We start from the raw sequence: 20,168 nt of genomic DNA on the forward strand, positions 1-20,168 counted from the left end.
ATAAAGAAAAAGAGACCAAGCAAATGTCAGAGCAGGAGTGGAAGTTTATTTAAAAAGGCTCCAGAACAGGAAAGAAGGGGAAGTAAACTTGGAAGAGACCCAAGCAGGCAACTTGAAGGACAAGCGCTATGTTTAACGTTGATCCTAGGACTTTATAGGCTGGCCCCTTTCCCATGATTTTTCCATTAGTGTGGGCTGCCTGCATGCGAGGTGCCCTCCTTAACCTTGGGAAGTTATCACGCACAGTGTGTTTAGATATTTGTATGCATTCCCATCTGAGGCTTTCTTTTCCAGTGGAGTGCCCCAGAAGGTCATACTCCGTCATTCTGTCTCTCAATGCATATGCCTGGGAAGTTACTTCTCCCTGGTGCTTGCATTCAGTTAACACATTAGTGCAATTGGTGTGGACTATCAGAAAATGACCTCTCCCTCATGCCAGCTGCCAACTTCTCACTTTTAAAAAGGCAATGGGATAAATGCCAAACCATCACCTGACATTCCTAGTGAGTGAGAGCCCTCTCTTGCCCTGCTCATGCCTGTCTAACTGCCTGTAACATTACCCCCTCAAGAGCCCAAGACTCCAAATCTTTGGGGAAAAATGGACGAAAGTCAGTCTTCTGTAACTGCTTCCCACTGACAAAGGGACAGTGGTGGTTCAGTGAGTCTTGGCCTCTTGCTAGCTGTCAGGGCAGGAGGGTCATTCCATGGGTTGGTGAAAGCAGTATCTGAGACAGGGGCAGGATTTTGCCTCCTCCCTGTCCCAATGATGAGCAGTCTAGGTGTTCCCTGTAGAAGGGTGCCTCTTGAATATTGAGAGGATGATATCCCTCACTGAAAATCATCTGGAGTTTGATGACCCATCCTTTTTGTTTCTTCTGAGCTGCATCAAGAGATTACTGGTGGTTTACAGGAATAAGCAGGGTTAGTTCAAAATGCAGACAAAAACTTAAAACAACTGGTGAGATTAGAATCTAATAGTAGTTATATAATAATTTTTGAAAAATATTTCTCTCTCTCCAATCCTTTGTTTTTTTAAATCATGAGAGGACTGATTTGTTTAGAAAGTAAACTTTAGTCTTATTATACTTCTTAGCATGATTATTTGCATAAAGCACAGCAAGAATATGTATTTTTCACATGGGCGTTTAAAATCCGCTTTGATGGAACTATGTTTCATAAGTAATCTCAGATAAGACTTTTAAACGCTGAGCCCACCCGTGGGTTTGTACCCTCAAATACCTATGAATTGAGTAAATTTCTCTTTTTTTAAGGTTCCAAAATCACTTGGGTCTCCTGGGCCTGTCAGAAAATGACATTCTTTACATACCACAGGTCAGGAACCCTGTTTAGGGACTGTGTAGACAAGGTATGAGGCCAGTTTTCCCAAAGGGCTTTTATTGGCTCTGTAAGTCAAGCTTGTTTCCTTAAACGAAGGCATGTCATTCCAGTCAAAGACTTGTTAAAGCAACCTGTCTCTCCAATTGCCCTGTTGCAAAAGAAAGCATTCTTATTGCACTTACGCAAATAACTATATTGCCATAAGTTAAGAATACTCACAAATTATTTCCAAATTCTGGAAAAATCACGTAGAGAGAAAGGAATATACTCCAAATGTTTTCACACAACTATACTCAATTGTTAAAGGCTGTAAATAGCTCAAAAGAAGGTTTTCTTGGCTCTGAAAAACAAAGGATCAGCAACATTTTAAGCAAAATGTTAAAAAATATATTACCTCAGTCTTTTATTAGTTCTGTCCATTCAGTTAAACCCTGTTCTGCTTGATATTCACGAACATTTCAGCTCTCCATGGTAGTCCTGAAAGGTATTTTTTCCTTTATTTTAATGTCACAATTCCAAAGTTGCTAGAAACTTGCATTTAGGAACACCTGTCAGTTCTATCACTGATTATAAAACACCATTTAAAGAGGATCAAAACAAGACAATTGTCTGTGGATGAAAAAAAGTCTTAGGGCAGCCACAGTTAAAGACACAATTGACAAGGAAATTTCTTACCTCTGTGGCACACAAGAATTTTACATAACAGTTCTAATTGTTAATAACACCCACTAAGTTATATCAGAGACCATAATTTTGGAACACATATTAATAACATTTATGCAAATACAGCCCAAAGAAAGCCAAATACTATTTCATATTTGACAATGCTTCCTTATACCAAATAAGCCAAATATGTTGTTTTTGAGCGTTAGAGGACCTAATATCTAAAACATCAATTAGGTCAGTAAAAGACATAATTTAATTTTGGAAAGTTTGTCAAATGTCAAAGATATTAAACACTTGATACTATCAAATCCCAGGTATCCCAGGTCACCATAAGTCATTCACTTAGCCAACCTATAGTTTATTTGAAAGGCAAACAAAAATATTTCATTATTTTTTAATATTACACAAAAATCTTGTTCAAGAGAGAAAGCTAAATTTCACCTTTGCATTAGTGTCAAACCCAATTCTTAATAAAACCTTATAGGCATATCTATCTAATTTTAATGTCTGACAATAAGGTAAGATTCTCATAAACTTTTTATAACACTTTACAATTGTTCCAAGAAAACTCTGTTGGCCTTTTATTCCAATGTTCAATTTATGGAAAAACTGTGTAATACCCCTTTAACTTATCCAATATGTTTACACATAGAATCTCTTTGCAATGTATTGTTCACAGACTTTCTACAACTTGTTCAAACCTTCAGGTGTTTCCTGTCTAACTTAAAAATAATCCTTTAACTCTCTAAACTAGGCAAGAAATTCACATTCTCATGCCTTCTTATAATATTTTACCAAATGCACATTTTACTTTCCTTGCACACCTTGTATGTAAAACTGTTTCTTCAGTAGTTTCAAATACATGTTACACTGTTGACTCTTAGCAACTTTTGGTGAAAAACCTGGTTAGTAAGTGATTTTAATTATGTGCTAGATTTGGAGCCCAGAACACCAGACAGAACTGCAGATAAGGTCTGACTCTTTCCAGCATAGCTAGGGGTATGGCTAACTCCACATGTTATTAGGCCTTATCCAGTGGTAAAGCAGGCAAGTTGAACAGTTTTCAAAAGCCAAAGAAACAGTTTATGACCGTAAAGCATTTAGCAAACCTAATATCTGACTTTCATAATTTAGACCAAATGGCTAAATTTTTGACGATATTTTTATTTTAATAATCCTAAAACTATCTTTATTTTCCAAAGATTATTTAGGTCACATGAACTAAAAGGCATTACAGTTTTATTTTTCTGATAATATTTAAGCACTTATTTTTTAACACCAATTAATTAGAGCTCTTTTATATAAACATCACACACATGACACATAGGAAAACCTACACAGAAGATTCAGTTGTAAGATTTTTTATTTGCCACTTTTTGTTTCTCAGTTGGATCACTGGCTTTGGGGTGGAGCCTTTAGAAGAACAGAATGGAGAAAGCATGCTGTTTTCAGAGCCCAATAAGCAGGCACAGCTGGAAGGCACAAATGGATCCCCAATATTAAGGGTCCCATCATTATACTGGATCCTGGATCCCCAAAAGAGAAATGCTACAGAGCAAGACAATACGATGATTTTACTGTGCATTTCATTACAAAGTGATCCAGTGCTTATAGGCCCATTTCCCATGGGAGTCTTATCTTCCAGGTGGCCAAAAGCATGCTTCTCTAATCCAAACATGCAAGTATTAATCCATAGCTGCCATTAGCCATCCATATATTTCCTATCTGGTTTTTACCAAAGTTATTTTATAATGTGAAGTAATTTCTGAAACTCCCAAAAGTAAAAAACAGGTAACACAATGCAAACAGAACAGAGCCTTAGATTTTAAGGGGGATCTATCCATTTTTAATGTCTGGGGTTCCATGAGGAAAACAGATTTTTCCCCAAAACCTCTGGAGGGTCTGTGGTGCCTCCTCTGTTTTTCCCAAGGAGTCCCAAGCTGTTAGAAGTTATCCTGGGTCCTTTCATGGGTGTATCAAGAATGGCAAGAAAACAGAATGAAGAAAAGCAATTCAGTTGACTGAGAAGAAAAATACCTTTTTTTCTTCAGAAAAATAAGATTCAAGAAGAGAAAAAAGCAAAGGCCTCTTAAATATATGTATAGCTTGGATATCTGCTTTTAACTAAGCTGATTTTTGAACATAGTGTTCCTAAGAAAATCCTTTTAAATCTCTTATTACTTGACTTTAGCCTAGCCAAACAGCCAATACTTGTGGCTTTTGAACTTTACCAAAAGTAACCTCACAGGTGAAACCAATAAGCCTTAACTAAGGTTATGACTTATCCATGAGTGTATGAGGTATTTTCAAAGAGGTGGTAAGCAGTTTTTCAAGATTTAGAGTCTACAAAGGTAGCTTTGACAATGGAAAATTCAAGAAGGGAAGTCAGAAGTCATTCACTGAGGGGCAGAGAAAACATTGATATCTACCATTCCTAGAACTGGTTTGCACTGAGAGAGAGTAGCCAGAAGTCTGACTGGTAAGAATTCCTACCTTTCTACTAACATGGCTGGCTGCTGGCTTCTGGGTTCCCTTTCCCTGAGCAGCCCTAGTGACCCTGCTTGCTGCACCCTGGGGACCAAGCCACAACACCAAGGAGAAATCATCTTTTTCCATTTCATGGAACCTTTGAACTACATTTTTTTTCTGTTAGAAAGTTAAGGTTTGTACTGCATGTTGCCACGTGTGTCCTCAGAAGGGGGAGTAAATAAAGAGGTTATATACATACTGTAGAAGTTATCCTCTCTCAAGAGATTGCTAAGTTAGATTTTTGCTAGAGCTTGTCTGAATAAATGTGGGCTATTTTAGTCATTACCAGGGAGTGGTGGGAGAATGGCAGTTGGTCCCTTAAGTAATATAAAGGAATGTGAATCTTTTGTTTTGAGGGAGGGGATATCATTTGCCCCACCCAACAGGCTTACCCCTGTTTTCTTTATTCTACTCTTGGTTATAAAAGACTTAAGAAGCTAATCCAAGGACCTCCTGCACAGAGGTACTGGATTCCAAGGCTGACCCTTGTAATTGCCTCCCAGTTTATTTTTAAGCCAAGCACTTTTAAGATTTGGAGAGTTTATATCCTTTGCCCATTTTTGAATGCAACTGTCTTGCATGTTCTGCACATGTACCCCAAAACCTAAAATGCAATAAAAAAATAAATAAATAAAATAAAAGATTTGGAGAGTTTAAAATTTTCCAAATTTTGGTGAATACATCTGAGGCACAAATCCTGTGCTATGGAGAAACAATTTCCCATCTGCCATTTGTGAAGAGAGAACAGAGGAGATAAAAGAGGAAAATGGAAAAAAGATGTCCCCACTTTCTTCCTATTATCCCATATGGGGCATTTCCCATCATCCTGCGTTCTGAACTTAACAAGTCTTCACCATGTACCCATGGTCCCGTCTCATCACAATTACCCATTTGAGAACAGAGAACAGAAGAGATACTGGAGTGAAAAGTGAGCCCCTGTCCATCCCTGGAGTTCGAGAATTAACTGATCCTTACTGTGTACCTGCGTAGCCTTTCATCTTCGTTCCAGTGGTAATCTGTTAGGCTGGGATCACCCTTCTTGGGTTCCAGACTTAACTAGTCTTTACTTTATATCCATGGTCCCATCTCATCACAGTTACCCACTTAAGAACAGAGGAGATACTGGAGTGAACAGTGGGCCCCTGTCCATTCCTGGGGTTCTGAAATTAACTGGTTATTACTGTGTAATCCCCTAGTCTTTCCTTTCTGTTCCAGTGGTAATCTGTCAGCTGGGGCCACCCTTCATCTCTGTCCTATGGGTTTCTTGTATGAACCCTGAAAATTTGAGACAGGTGTCAGTTAATTTAGAATGTTTATTTTGCCAAGGTTGAGGACACACACCAGTGACACAGCCTCAGGAAGTCCTGAGGACATTTGCTTAAGGTGGTTGGGCCACAGCCTGGTTTTAGACATTTTTAGGGGAGATGAGATATCAATCAATATATGTAAGAAGTACGTTGGTTTTGTCCAGAATGGTGGGGACAACTCAAAGCAGGGAGGGAGTTTCCAGGTCACAGGTAGGTGAGAGACAAATGGTTGCATTCTTTTGAGTTTCTGATAAGCTTTTCCAAAGGAGGCAATCAGAATATGCCTCTATCAGAGTTAGCAGAGGGGTAACTTTGAATAGAATGAGAGGCAGATTTGCCCTGAGCAGTTCCTCAGCCTGAATTTTCCCTTTAGCTTAGTGATTTTGGGGGTACAGGATATTTTCCTTTCACACTTGCATTTGTGGCTTTTGGCCAGACTATATACTTGTCTCCATGACTTTATAGTGACTCTCACTGAGAAGATTTTACTAATAAAATAATTGTCTTTTTTTCATAGAAAAAACAGTTTCTCTGTTAACTGCCACAGCAGCTGGACTGCTCTCTCCCCTCCCTTAGAATATGACCTTGAAGGTCTTGATGCACATTGAGAAGGGTATGGAAGTAATTCGAGAAATGGAGGCTATAGGAAGAAGTGGAAAGAAGCAAGAGGAATACTCATGGAAAGCCTTCATATGCTCACAAAAACAGGAGCCCTTGTATTCAAGAGGGTAACGTTTATTTTCCCTCTAGACATAAAGCAGTAACCTCTGAGGACTTGGGGCTTGGGGTAAGAATTTCTCCTCCTCCCAAAGTGGTGCCAGCTTAAAAAGCAAAAGGGTGGGATTCTTAAGGTGCCAGAGTGAGGCCCTATGCAGGTGAACAAACTGCTTTTAAAAGCCATCAGAAAAGTAGGACTGGGATATAACAGGAACAAAAGGCACATGGTAAGTTATAAGAAGCTGGCAGCTCTGGAGTTCTAATTAGTGTCCTGGTCACATGCCAGCAGACACAGGAAATAGTGAAGGTCACCAGAGACGGTAAAAACAAATATAAACCTCAGGGGAGATCCACAAAGGAGCCTATGCCATTGCTGCCGCACAGATGCAGAGAGCACAGAGCCATGGGTGCAGGAATAACAGGGAGTGTGTGTTTTAGAAGTCATATAGCATGCAAAGTGAAAGCAAAGAGGCAGGCTTTCCCCTAAGGCAGAAGGTCTGGTGGGTGTACAAAGCCATTTTAGAACACACACAGAGAAAACAGGAGAATGGGTGGTACAGGTTTTTGGAAAAGAGCCAATTTTACTTGGAAAGAAAAAGCAGAGGAAACCCCAGACATTGCATGGTTTTTAGGCCTCAGCCTCACCATTCTCATGAGCCTCCTATCTAGGAGGGTCTTTTAATGCTTCTGGCCTACTTGATGTGGACCCTAAGGTCCTTCCCAGCCCTGCGAGCCACCCATCAGGGTGAGCTGAGAAATCAGCCACAGAAAGCAGAGTCACTTATGGCCAAGAGGAATTGTTCTGAGGGTTGTTTGTAAGCAGCAGCAGCAGCACACACACACAGAGAGAGAGAGAGAGAGAGAGAGGAGGAAAAACTGCACATGGGGGTCGGATGCCTCCAGCCAAAGAAGGCAAGGCACATATATCTCTTAGCATCTGAGTCACATGGCAAATATGCTATTGGTGGCAAATAACGGAGTCTCATGGCACAATATGTTAAGGGTGACAAATGTCCAAGTTACTGTTGGTGAATCTTTATGCGTCTGCAGCAACCTCAATTCTTGCCTCCTCAGAAGAAAGAATTCAACTGAGGGTCATATGGCAGAAAAAGAGACTGAGGAAAGTTTCAGGGCAAGAGTGGAAGTTTATTTTTAAAGGCTTTAGAACAGGAAGTAAAGGAAAGCATGCTTGAAAGAGACCCAAGCAGGCAACTTGAAGGACAAGTGCAATGTTTAACCTTGATCCTAGGACTTTATAGCCTGGCCCCTTTCCTGTGATTCTCCTATTAGGTGAGCTACCCACATGCGAGGTGCCCTCCTTACCCTTAGAGGAAGTGAGCACGCACAGTATGCTTAGAAAGTTGTATGCATGCCCATCTGAGACTTTCTTCTCTTTTCCAGTGGAGTGCCCCCAGAAGGTCATACTCTGCTATTTTGTCTCTTAATGCATATGCCTAGGAAGTTGCTTTTCCCTGGTGCCTGCATTCAATTAACACTTTAGTGCAATAGGTGTTGGCCATTAGGAAATGGCCTCTCCCTGGCACCAACTGCCGATTTTTCACTATTAGAGAGGCAATCCAATCATTGCTAAATAATCTTCTCACAGTCCTAGTGGGTGGGGGGAGACCCTCCTTCTGCCCCACTCTTGCCTGTCTAACTACCTGTAACATAGGCATATCATATCCAAACTGAAGAAAGACAAAGAGAAAATACTGAAAGAAATAAAAAACAAAACAAAACAAAATCCCTTACCTACAGAGGAACAAGGATAAGAATTACAGTGCAGAAACCATGCAAGTAAAGAGGGGGCTGTAATATTTAAAATAATGAAAGAAATAGTACCAACCCAGACCTCTATGATCAGTGAAATTATCCTTCAAATGTGAAGGAGAAATAATTTCTCAGATAAACAAGAACTGAAGATATTCATCACCAGCAGACCTGTCCTGCAAGAGATGTTAAAAAGGAAAAGATGCAAGAATATAGGTCAAAAATCTATAGAAAGAAAGGGCATTGGAGAAGAAATAAATGAAGGCATGCTTGCTGTTGCCCTCATCATTTTTGTCCATCTCAGTGTGTTAATGAAACCACCTGTGCAAAAATTATAACTGATGAAATTATGACAGTGAAAGAGATCAGACGTAACCAACTCCTTCTTGCTTCTAAACTTTAAGCTGTCTTTGTTCATTCCTGGGTGTGGGCCAAACTAACCTTGGGAAGGAATTTAGTTCATAGTTTAACTCTGAAACAAAATTGATAATATCCCTTTCCTGGTGGTTGGGGGACCTTCTTACGTGGAGACCAGTCTGCCTTTGTAGGCCCAACAAATTAGCTACAAGATTAGAAATTATGATTTAGGGGACATACAGCCTCCAGCTGCAAGAATCTGAACCTCCCCAAATTGCTCCTGGGAATAACATCACTGTTGCAAAACCTAAGATCAGTGCTTGAGATACTTTGCAGACCCTGCCTTCCTTATTGGAAGCAAGCAAAACTTCAGAAAAAGGAATTATACAGCAAACTAAACTTTAGTTCTCGACCAAATTTTGGGAGATCAGGGATTCTCTGGAGGGGGGCTTCCAGGTCTCTGCAAACTGTCCTATTGGTTTACGCCATAAAGATAGTTCAGGCTGGTACTAAGCATCAATAGGAGATTTGTCAAGCTCAGGGGCACCTCCACTCAGAATCCCTTTGTGGTTCCCAAAATATGAACCTGAAATATCTGAGACAGGTTTCAGTCAATTGAGGAAGTTTATTTTGTCAAAGTTAAGGATATGTCTGTGACACAGCCTCAGGAGGTCTTGACAACATGTGCCCATTGTGGTCAGGTCACAGCTTGGTTTTGTACATTTTACGGAGAGATTTTGTACATTTTACGGAGAGATGAGGCATCAATTAATACATGTAAGATGAACATTGGTTCTGTACAGAAAGGTGGGACAACTCCAAGTGGAGAGGAGGATTCCAGGTCAAAGACAGATAAGAGGCAAATGGTTGCATTCTTTTGACTTTCTGATTAACCTTTCCAAAGGAAGCAATCATTTATCTCAGTGAGCAGAGGGATGACTTTGAGCTTTGTCTGTCCTTTGTCCACAAGGAATTTCCTTGCAGATAAATGGTGAGGGAGGTATGTAGCTTTTTTATCTTAGTAACTACCTATTTTAGGAATAGAATGGGAGGCAGATTTGCCTTAAGCAGTTCCCAGCTTGACTTTTCCCTTTAGCTTATCGATTTTGGGATCCTGAGATTTATTTTCCTATTACAACAAATATATACTTATAATGCACACTTTACATAAATCATATGTATTATTGTACAACTTGCATTTTCACTCTGTATTTTGAGCTATTTCAATTTTGGTATATAGAGAGCTACTTCTTTTTGATATCATAGTAGGGTAGAATAGTACTTTATAAAATAAATTTATCATACTTAGTTTAATCCTTTCCCTATTGATGGTTATTCATGTAACCGCCCGATGGGTTCTTCCTGCCAGCTACACAAACAAAATCAAGGAGACCATGGCATTGCAGTAAAGAAAGAGTTTAATTAATGCGGTGCTGGCCATGCCAACTGGGAGATGGAGTCCTGTCTTAACTCAATCTACTGAAGAATTTGGGGGCTGGGGTTTTTCAAAGGTAGTTTGGGGAAAGGAATGGGAGCAGCTAGGCAATGGGTGCTTGGTGCTGATTGGTTGTGGGTGCAATCATAGGGGTGTGGAAAATGGTCCTTCTATGTGCTCAGTCACTTCTGGAGGGGGCCTCTGGAGCAGTTGGTGGGTTGAGGTGGAGCCAGACATGCAAGAAATATGAAAAGATACCTCAAAAGGCCAATCCTGCGTTCTACAATAGTGATGTTATCTGCAGGAGTAATTGGGGAAATTGCATATCTTGTGACCTCCAGAATAATGGCTGTCAATCCTTCATGTTTACACCTTAACAGGACTCAGGCTGCTCCATCCTTCTAGCCTGGTGGTTTCTTATTAGCTTTACTAAGGCAGTTGGTTAAGTTTTGGGGGAATGGCTATTATCATTTAAACTGTAAAGTAAATGTCTCCCAAAGTTAGCTTATAGGCCCAGGAATAATTAAGGGCAGCTTGAAAGCCAAAGGCAAGAAAAGTGTTAGCCAGATCAGATCTCCTTCACTATCATAATTGTCTCATTGTTACCATTTTTACAAAGGTGGTTTCACTTATATTATTTACAATTAATTGCTATTATAAGAAATTATGCATTTTAATATTCTCACATATATTTACTTAAAGCATTATACTGGAGAAAGAAAACTCTCACATCAGAATCTGTAGGCCAATGTCCTTCATATTTGACAGTGTGTTAAAGTTTTAATGCTATTAAGCTTAAAGGACAAAACCAAAAAAAAAAAAAAAACCCACCACACACAAATGTTGAGAATCATATCCTAAAGTGATTCATCAAAAAGTAGTGTGACATGCAATTGAAACTCCTGTTTCTCTTAGTATGACTAGTATTTCCTAAGTCACATCTTTTGGTGTGTCAGATTGAGGCATCCACAAAGGGAATAAAAATGATCATATTTGTCTGCCTCCTTGTGCTGTATATTTTAAAATGTAGGTATTGGTACTATCTCTAATAAGTGTGCACTTCAGGAGTTGGTTCACATTCTCTGTCTTCCTCTCTTGCTCCCTTCCAACATTGAAAAACCATACAGAGAGCAGCTATGTGTGGCATACTCTGGACTAAGCCCTGGAGTTACAGGCAGCAATGAAAAAGACACACCTTTGAATTAGCATTGATCTGCATAAAACAGAGGGTGCCACAGAATTCTCATGACTCAGTAGCCCATCACCTCCTTCAATCCTGACTGATGATACTGTCTACAATGTGCTGAAAATACAGTGGTGAACAATACCAAAAGGGTCCTTTCATTCAGGGAACTTCCAGTCTAACACCTCAAACTCCCCACTGCTTGGAAGGGAGCATAAAATATTTTATACTTTCAGAAGAAAAAAGCACATGCATTCATTAGGCATGGGAAGGGCTGGAAGAAAAGGAGCAGTTGAGGAGAGCAGTTGGATCTGGGATCTGCCTTAAGGAAGTGGGCAAATAGTGGTCCCCTCTCCTGACAGGACAGTGGAGAGGCGCCAAGACCATCCCTACCTGGAGCCATCAAAGAGGGAGGGCTGCTATGACCTCCTGTGGGTCCTGACAGTGAAAGGTCCTCTTTTGGAGACAACTGTGGGGACAGCGTAATGCCAATGTGAGCCACCATTTGAAATGAGAAAAAGCAATGGAGCAGAAAGAAATTAGTCTGGTGCAGACCAGTGGTTGATTTCCTAGGGTTAGAGGTCTAGGTCTACCTTCTTTTACAGGAGGAGCAGTGGTGAGGCCTTGATGGGAGCCCCCTGTTCTGGAGTTCACTTAAGAGCAGGTGCACCTTCTCCCCTGAGTGGCTCCGTGAAGCAAGGAAAGAAACGCACAGGAGGACCACCTTAGAGCCCTGGGCCTGTGTAGCCCGAAATTATCTCTCCCCTCCCGGACTACAGTGCTAACACCCTCTTTCCCATTAGCGTCCAGGAGTGAGGGTGAGAGGACTGGGGAGAGGGAGGGGGCAGACACCCAGCAGTCCTTGGCGGGGGCGGGGGGGGGGGGAGGGCAGGGGGTTGGGTTGGGAGTGCAGACACATCAAGGGGCAGTTTGGTATCCATCCGCTGCTCCCTCCAGCGCGGCTCTTCCTGACTTCCCCATCCTGTCCCACGCCCGGGCCCCCAGCCTCCCACCAGTCCCAAATATTATAGCAACACTAGAAATCTGTTGGTGTTCGCCACGTTTTAGGGTCTGCGAGGGCCTCCTGAGGCAGCCTGGTGCCAACGCGCATGTTCAGGCTGGGGCTCGTCGTGGCCCCGCCCACCAGTGGGTCCGACCTAAGGTGGGCCCGACAGGGGGCGTTCAGCCTTTCGCGCCGTATCCCTCCGCCCCGCTTTGCCGACACCCTCGCGGCGGGCGGTTTCTTGCCGCTTCCTGTGCGGCCCCTGCCCTGTTTGGTGTAGAGGCGTGGTGGGTGGGACGCCTCTGCTGTTGGGAATGCGGGGAAAGCGGTGGGAATCCAAGTAAGGAGCCGCCAGAGGAGAGCTGAGGAGAGGAGGGGGAGGCCGACGACCTGGGTCCTGGGCCTCTGAAGGCAAGTGGGGTTGCGTGAGGTGGGGTGCGGCGTGTGGGAGTGGTCCGCCAGGGTGGACTGGCTGGTAACCTGGCCCGCCGACCCTGACAGCCCGGCAAGGAGGAGACTATCTGGTCGGAACCGGGTGCGGGAGAGTGGTGCGCAGTGTCCGAGACCGCTGGCGATGGGGAGGCGGTGACCGGTGTGGGTCAGGCCGGGCCTACTAGGGCTGAGGGCCTGGATCGGGGAGAACCGTCAGATAGTCTGCAGGAGAACCACACTGACCGCTTCCCAGCCAGCTTTGCAGGCGCCCGCGCCCCGCCCTCGATGGTGTCTGTGCCGGGAGGGGGCTGTGGGGGAAGCTCTTTCGGGAGAAAGGAGGGGGAGCCCTTGTGTGGGGCGCCCGGGAAGGCCGGCAGGGGCCGGCGTCCCAGCTCTGTTTCCAGCCCGCGGGAGGTGGGCCGCGTTACCTGCTCGGGGCCCTGATTCCGGAAAGGGGCCTGTCGGACACCGTGTCCTGGGTGCTGTCCCTTCCCTCGGGCTCCAGGTTGATGTCAAAGTCTCCTGTCTGCGCGGTAGGTCTGGTGGATTCTCCAGAAGTGGAATCGTGAGTGGGTGGATTATGAAGACACTAAAATGAAATGTTTAACCGCTTTTTAATACTGCACTGCTCTATTGTCTTACATATTTAGATCCCCACATCCAATTTTGTGCAAGCAAATGGACAGGGTGTAGACTTGGTCGAATTTCACAACAGTGGTCCATGTAAATACCAGAGTAGTATTTATCCACCTTTCTTGTTCAGGATCTGTTTTCTCAAATGCTGATCCACTTTATGTAATGATGTGTGAGAATGTGGGTTCTCAGTAGAGGAGAAATCTTTTTGAAGGGTCAATTTAGAACATTTGAAGTCAATCAGCTGCTTCAGTTTCTGGTTCTGGAAACCAAAACTCTATCTCCAGCCAGTCCTCACAGACCCTCTCATTTTGGTACAGAAATAGTCCCACGGAAGAATGCATGGCATTTGTGATGGTGGATACCTGAGGAGCTCTGAGAGTTGGGAGACTTCATTTACTTAGTTTCTGATTCTCTAAAAGGAGGTGTTAGAATCCAAATTCTGGTAATCTGTCCCTTAACCTACTATTTTTCTATCATTGTTAACAAAGTCTCGGGGTTATTTTTTGCTAATTGCTCTTCCTTCTTTTTGTAGGGTGTGACTCTTCCCTAGCTAGAGGACTCTTCTTTGGTGGGAAGGATAGCATCTCCTGAGAACCCCTGCTGTATGAGCAGGCTGACATAAATGGTGAATGAGGTAGGATCTAGGTATGCATGGGGAAGGGGAGGGACATGCATAGATGGTATTAAAATAACAGTCTCCATTATCTTTCCTGCCTGCCTTCTAAGTACATTTGCCTATGTTTCCACTACCTATTTCTGCACCTCATATTTTTGTTCAGGGAAGGAGTATAACTTCTGTTGGGAAAATGACTGGCTTCAAAGTTGGCAGGAGGTGTAATCAGGCTGCAGGTCTTGGGGTGATGGCTGGGGAATCATTGGGGAAGAGCAGACAGGTGGGAGACATTTAACATGGTCTTGAATATTCAAATGCATATGTTATAAGCCTTGTTATAGGCATTGGATCATCTTAGTCTCTTCTATTTTCTTTCCTCTGCCTTCCTTTCTATCCTTAGGTCTGTTCCTTTCTAGGTTCCTGTAGAGATCTGTATGTAGCTGTTCACTTGGAAGTTAATTAAGAGAACAAAAACTATTTATTTGGATCGAAGGTAGGTTTAAGTATGAGCACCCCTGTTGATTGGGGTTATGGAAGGCTGTTGCCAAGAGGGTTAGACCAGATCACATTTTGGAGCCATTGTCTTCCAGCTTTCCAGACACCTTTGACCTCACATTTGTGTACAAGTGATGGGGTGGGGCAAGCCAGGATCATGCCGATGAGGTAATTGGTAGATATTGGGACAGGAAATGGGAAGAGAAGCCATGAAGAGTACTCAGAGGTCAGAAGTGTTACATAACCAAAGTCCTAGATTTGGAAAGGCAGGTATTGGGTTTAGAGATTATAGTGCAGGTCTGTTAACCAAATACTCAAAATTCCAATCCCACCTGTATTTTTGTCCATAGGCCTGCCCATGGGTTAACTATAGGGCTTGTCAACACTGGAAACAAGGAAGGAGGAAGAATTGCACTGGATCAGTGCAGGTTGGTGTGAGGGTTTCCTGAATACACCTATGGGGTCTAGTGGTATATATTTGACTGGTGGACTGACTAGCATGGGTCCAAAGGGACTGGGCACTCCTTTAGCCTTTCTTAGTCTCAGCAAGCTTACCTCCATATTTGTTCCTGTTTGATGCAGAGTAAAAGAATGGCAGTGCTTGGGCAGGACATTGTTGAGCATTAGTGGCAGTTTGCAAGGTATAAAATGAAGTAGTAGAGTTTTCTGTTAATTCACTTCTACTACACAATTCATTTCTACTCTCCTATGTCCTTCTGTGTGGCTGTTTGCATAGAGAAGGACAGTTGGACAAGACTCAAAGCCAGTTTCTTTCTTCAACCTCAGGTCCATCTCCACTGGTAGCTGTGGTGGCTTTGGATTGTTGGAAGACCATCACCTTCAGCAGGTCTGCACTTGAGAACAATCATTCTTCCCCAGCCCGAGTGTGCCTCTACCCTCTGTATCATTGGCAGAGGCTGTATGTTTGGAAAGAGAACTCTGTGACTGCAGAATTGACAGTCTGTAACTCTTGCTACCAAGTTTTTCCCTGACCCAGTAAAAGACGTTAAGACATCGACCTATGACACATTGAGAACCAAGGCCAAGACTGGACAGGGACATATAACTGGGCTTCAACCATGACTGGGACTAAGAATAAGACAAGAGCCCAGACCAAAACTGAAAAAAAGACTGCTATACAAGCTAAAGCTGGAGCAGAAAGGGAGGCTACTGGTGGCGTTAGGCCTGTAGCGAAGACTAGGTCCAAAGCAAAAGCTAAGGCAAGGTCTAAGACAGATACAGTGGCAGAGATGAAGGCAGTGTCTAAGAACAAGGTTCTTGCTGAGATGAAGGAAGGAGCTCTGTCAGAGTCTAAGACTCAGGGCAAAGCCATGGGAGATGTCAGTCCCAAGTCTGGGAATGAGTCCACCAGCTCCACATGTAAAAATGAGGCTGGTATTGATGCCTGGTCCTGGGCTGGGGAAGATGCCACTGTCAACTCATGGTTTGGGAATGAAGAAGAGGCTGGTAATAGTTCCAGTACTAAGAATGATAAACCTGAAATTGGTGCCCAGGTCTGTGCTGAGGAGTTGGAGCCTGCGGCTGGGGCTGGTTGCAAACCTAGGTCAGGGGCTGAGGAGGAGGAGGAAGAGAATGTTATTGGGAACTGGTTTTGGGAAGGAGATGATACTAGTTTTGACCCTAATCCTAAACCTGTGAGCAGGATAATTAAGCCTCTGCCTGTGTATGAAATTAATGAAAAAGATAGGCCCAAGGACTGGTCTGAGGTAACTATCTGGCCCAAAGCCCCTGCTATAACTCCAGCAGTGTTAGGATTTAGATCCCAGGCACAATCTGAGGCAAGCCCTCCTTCATATATTGTTCTGGCCTCAGCTGAAGAAAATGCCAGTTCTTTGCCTGTGGCAACAGCTTGCCACTCTTCTAGGAATACTCGCTCATGCTCACAGCCTGTCCCTGAGGGTCCTTTTGGTTCTGACCCTTGCATTCAGACCATAGATGAGATTAGACGCCAAATCAGGATCAGGGAGGTAAATGGGATTAAGCCATTTGCTTGTCCTTGCAAAATGGAATGCTATATGAATTCTGAGGAATTTGAAAAACTTGTTAGCATACTTAAGTCAACTACTGATCCTCTTATTCATAAAATAGCACGGATTGCAATGGGTGTCCATAATGTTCACCCATTTGCCCAAGAGTTTATTAATGAAGTGGGTATAGTGACACTTATTGAAAGCTTGCTCAGTTTTCCTTCCCCTGAAATGAGAAAAAAGACTGTAATTACTCTGAATCCTCCTTCTGAGGATGAAAGACAACGCAAACTTGAATTACATGTTAAGCATATGTGTAAAGAAACCATGTCATTTCCTTTGAACTCACCTGGACAGCAATCTGGATTAAAGATACTAGGACAACTGACTACTGATTTTGTCCATCACTACATTGTTGCCAATCACTTTTCAGAGCTTTTCCATTTGCTGTCCTTGGGAAATTGCAAAACCAGAAATCTTGTTTTGAAACTACTTTTAAATATGTCTGAAAATCCAACTGCAGCCAGAGACATGATCAATATGAAGGCATTGGCAGCATTAAAACTCATCTTTAACCAGAAAGAGGCAAAAGCCAATCTTGTTAGTGGTGTGGCCATATTTATTAACATAAAGGAGCATATCAGAAAAGGCTCAATTGTAGTTGTTGATCACATGAGTTATAATACACTCATGGCCATTTTCAGGGAAGTTAAAGGGATTATTGAAACAATGTAAAATGAACCACAAATAGAACATTTTGAACTATCTCTAAACTAGCAGGCTGTACATTACAGTGTACACATTGTACATTGCATCTTTAACACAAAGTTACCAGTGACAGGCTCTAGGTTTGAGCTAGACCACTTGGAGGGTATCAAATAAATATTATACTTTGGGCCAAAAATGTTTGTTGATTTTTATCTTGTCTCAATTGTCATATTTTTTTTAACATTTTACTTAAGATAGAGAACCAGTTTATTTAAACTAACTTGTTCATTAGTATCTGCTTAGATCCATCTGTGGCTTTAAGTGGCAAAAAAGAAAATATCCTTGAGTTTGTGATCTAGTTGCAGAAGTAAGGCATACACACACAGAAAGATAACTAACAGTACTGAAAGAGAGAGAGAGAGAGAGTGTGTGTGTGTCTGTGTGTCTATGTGTGTGCCATGCACACTCATGGCCAGATGTGCACACTCTACATAAAGGAGGCAGGGGTTGCTACAGGCTATTTAATGTAAGAGAAACTACTATTTTTCTCCTATTCCAGCTGTATCAGATACTTGTTCCACAACACAGAAATGACCCAGAATCTCAGACAAAATGTATTATTGTTCCATTTTTTAATTTTGCTACTACATTTATAACTCTTAAATTGTTAGGCCGTTTCATTTATGTCAAAGTCATCTCACAAAAGAGAAGGCAGGAAACATTTTGTGACTGTAAATTCTATGTCAGACACTGTGTTGACATCATATTTCACAGGTTTTTTTTTCCTCTTCTCACAGTGCTCTTGTGAGCTAGTTACTTGTATTTTTATTAGAACTCATTATTCTGGGTACTCTCCAGTGAGAATTAGAGAGGTTAAATACTTTTTCCTAGATTGCCACAGCGGGGAGGTGGCATAGCTGTTTTATCTGACACCAGAACCCCTCTCACCACACTACTTTACAGTCCTCCTGAAGGACAGTTTGAGGTGGTGGCCTTCAAAGCTTGGAGACTGATTTTAATAGTTTAATTTTGCAGTGGTTTTACAATTCTTAACTTCCCTCCAAATTCATGTGTCCATTAGACATTTGGCCACATCTGGCTGGAGGTCAGGAGAAAAGTCTAAGATAAATAGATGGATTTTATCTGGCAGTGTTGGAAATAGTAGGTGCCCAAAACTTTATTCAGTAAGATGTAGATCTGGAGTCATCAGCAAGGGCAACTTGTTAGATGTACTTCGTATCTTTTTCTATCCATTTGTACTTTTTCTTTCCCAAAGAGCTGAAATCATTATGTACATCATTTTATACCCTGAATTTAAAAGGTAATTGCTTTTTTCCTCCTTGCAAAATCATACCTTAACTTTTTTTTTGCTATTTATGATTTATTCTCCTGTGTGTCATATGAAAGGCCAAGGAACTATATCTTTTGCTATTAGGCAAGCCTGAGCATTTCTGCATTTGTACCGGCTGACACTACAAAATAAACTTAATTGGAGAAATTTAGACCCAGAATTGCAGCTTCAACAAAATAAATCAGGAAAGCTAGAAGAGGCTGCTGTGTCAACCTATAAGATAGTGATTCTTGGAAGCTGGTTTGGACCAGATAGCATTCCCAGGAGATTTATGCTATGGCTGAGTTCTCTAAGACTCATGGTGGGAATTATAATCCCTGGTATAAGCCGAAATGAAAGATTCTATGTGTGAAAATATGGAGTTATATGCTTTTGAGATTTTCTGCCAGTTGAGAAACTAAAACAAGATCATACTGTAAATATGTTTGTAACTTGCTTCCCACTCAGTTGTATACTGTAAACATCTTTATATGTCAATAAATATGCTTCTACCACATATTTTTGAATCACTTAATATTTTTCATATGTTAAAAGTTGGTATATAGTAGTGTAATCCTTTATTGCATATTCTTTTAATTTACAACATGCACATTCTTTTGCAAAAATAGAAATACAGTATTGAGACTTGCCTTTTTCTCTTAACAGTTATGTTTTCAATTTAGTATTTATAGATCTGTCACATGCTTTTTATTTAATAGTTTTATTGAAATATAATTGACATATATTAAGCTTACAGTTTGATCAATTTTGAAATATATATACACACAAAACCATAACCACAATAAAAACTGTAAACATTTGTCACCCACCAAAGTTGCTTTTTTTTTGAAACAGTCTTGCTCTGTCACCCAGGCTGGAGTACAATGGTGTGATCTCAACTCACTGCAACCTCTGCATCCCAGGTTCAAGCAATTCTTGTGCCTCCATCTCCTGAGCAGCTGAGACTGCAGGTGTGTGCCACCATACTCAGCTAATTTTAAAAAAAATTTTTTAATAGAGACAGTGTTGGCCAGGCCAGTCTTGAACTCCTGGCCTCATGTGATAGATCCACCTCAGCCTCCCAGAGTGCCAGGATTACAGGCATAAGCCACCACGCCCAGCCTCCCTTAAAGCTTCTTAATGCCTCTTTATAGTCCCTCCGTCCTCTCTCTCCCTGTACCCCTCACCCAGGCAATCATGGGTCACTTTCTGACAACATATAATTGTTTTCATTATCTGTAATTGTGTATAAATTGACTCATACAGCATGTACTCTTTGATTAGGAGGGGATCTGGCTTATTTCACTTAGCATAATTATTTGAGATTCATCCATGTCATGTGTCACTATTTCATCACTTTTTATTGCCAGGTAGTATTTCACCATAAGTCTTACCACAGTTTGTTTATCCATTCATTTGTTGATGGCCATTTGAGTTGTTCAGAGTTTGGCTATTATAAGTAAAGCAGCTAGGAGCATTTGTGTACAAGTGTTTTATGGACATAGGCTTTCATTTCTTTGGAAAGACTTCTAACAATTTTGAATCTTCTGGCCCATTAATAAAATTTCCACTTATTTAAGTCCCCTTTATTTCTCTAAGCAGCATTGTGTAGTTTTCATGCAACATGCTTTTTTAGCAGCTGCATATATTATTTTATGTGG

General features: G+C 41.8%; 2 protein-coding genes and 1 long non-coding RNA gene across 50 annotated transcripts in view; 2 read left to right on the forward strand and 1 right to left on the reverse strand.

The window, feature by feature from the left end:
• Positions 1-764: 764 nt before the first annotated feature.
• LOC144581170 (uncharacterized) overlaps positions 765-20,168 on the reverse strand; it is a 52,722-nt gene continuing 33,318 nt past the window's right edge. The window contains exons 2-4 of the long non-coding RNA XR_013531699.1: positions 13,166-13,326; positions 1,733-1,815; positions 765-896 (exon numbers count right to left, since the gene is read on the reverse strand). This is a non-coding gene — a long non-coding RNA (uncharacterized LOC144581170). The remainder of the gene's footprint in view (positions 897-1,732; positions 1,816-13,165; positions 13,327-20,168) is intronic.
• Positions 12,487-19,024, forward strand: GPRASP3 (G protein-coupled receptor associated sorting protein family member 3). 8 transcript variants are annotated; one of them, XM_078363766.1, is made up of 5 exons: positions 12,487-12,716; positions 13,906-14,018; positions 14,387-14,479; positions 14,832-14,909; positions 15,268-19,024. In XM_078363766.1, the coding sequence occupies exon 5, from the start codon at positions 15,561-15,563 to the stop codon at positions 17,202-17,204; it is 1,644 nt and encodes a 547-aa protein (XP_078219892.1). In that variant the 5' UTR covers positions 12,487-12,716; positions 13,906-14,018; positions 14,387-14,479; positions 14,832-14,909; positions 15,268-15,560; the 3' UTR covers positions 17,205-19,024. The 8 variants fall into 8 exon arrangements, with proteins under 8 accessions (XP_078219892.1, XP_078219891.1, XP_078219899.1 ...); XM_078363765.1 differs by having other exon boundaries at positions 13,906-14,007; XM_078363773.1 differs by lacking the exon at positions 14,832-14,909 and having other exon boundaries at positions 12,487-13,270; positions 13,906-14,007.
• The window catches only part of RAB40AL (RAB40A like), a 145,942-nt gene continuing 138,260 nt past the window's right edge, over positions 12,487-20,168 (forward strand). For 29 of the 41 annotated variants that reach the window (XM_078363795.1, XM_078363797.1, XM_078363798.1 and 26 more), the window contains exons 1-2: positions 12,487-12,716; positions 13,906-14,007. The gene's annotated coding sequence lies outside the window, so the exon portion shown is untranslated. Of the gene's footprint in view, positions 12,717-13,905; positions 14,019-14,386; positions 14,480-14,831; positions 14,910-20,168 lie in introns of all 41 variants that reach the window. The other 12 variants (XM_078363785.1, XM_078363788.1, XM_078363774.1 and 9 more) reach the window with 4 other exon arrangements.

Source organism: Callithrix jacchus, chromosome X (genome assembly GCF_049354715.1).
Source record: "Callithrix jacchus isolate 240 chromosome X, calJac240_pri, whole genome shotgun sequence".
Lineage (NCBI taxonomy): Eukaryota > Metazoa > Chordata > Mammalia > Primates > Cebidae > Callithrix > Callithrix jacchus.

Excerpts from the sequence above, each read along its gene's own strand:
- GPRASP3 (XM_078363773.1), top strand. The coding sequence starts at position 15,561 with ATGACTGGGACTAAGAATAAGACAAGAGCCCAGACCAAAACTGAAAAA.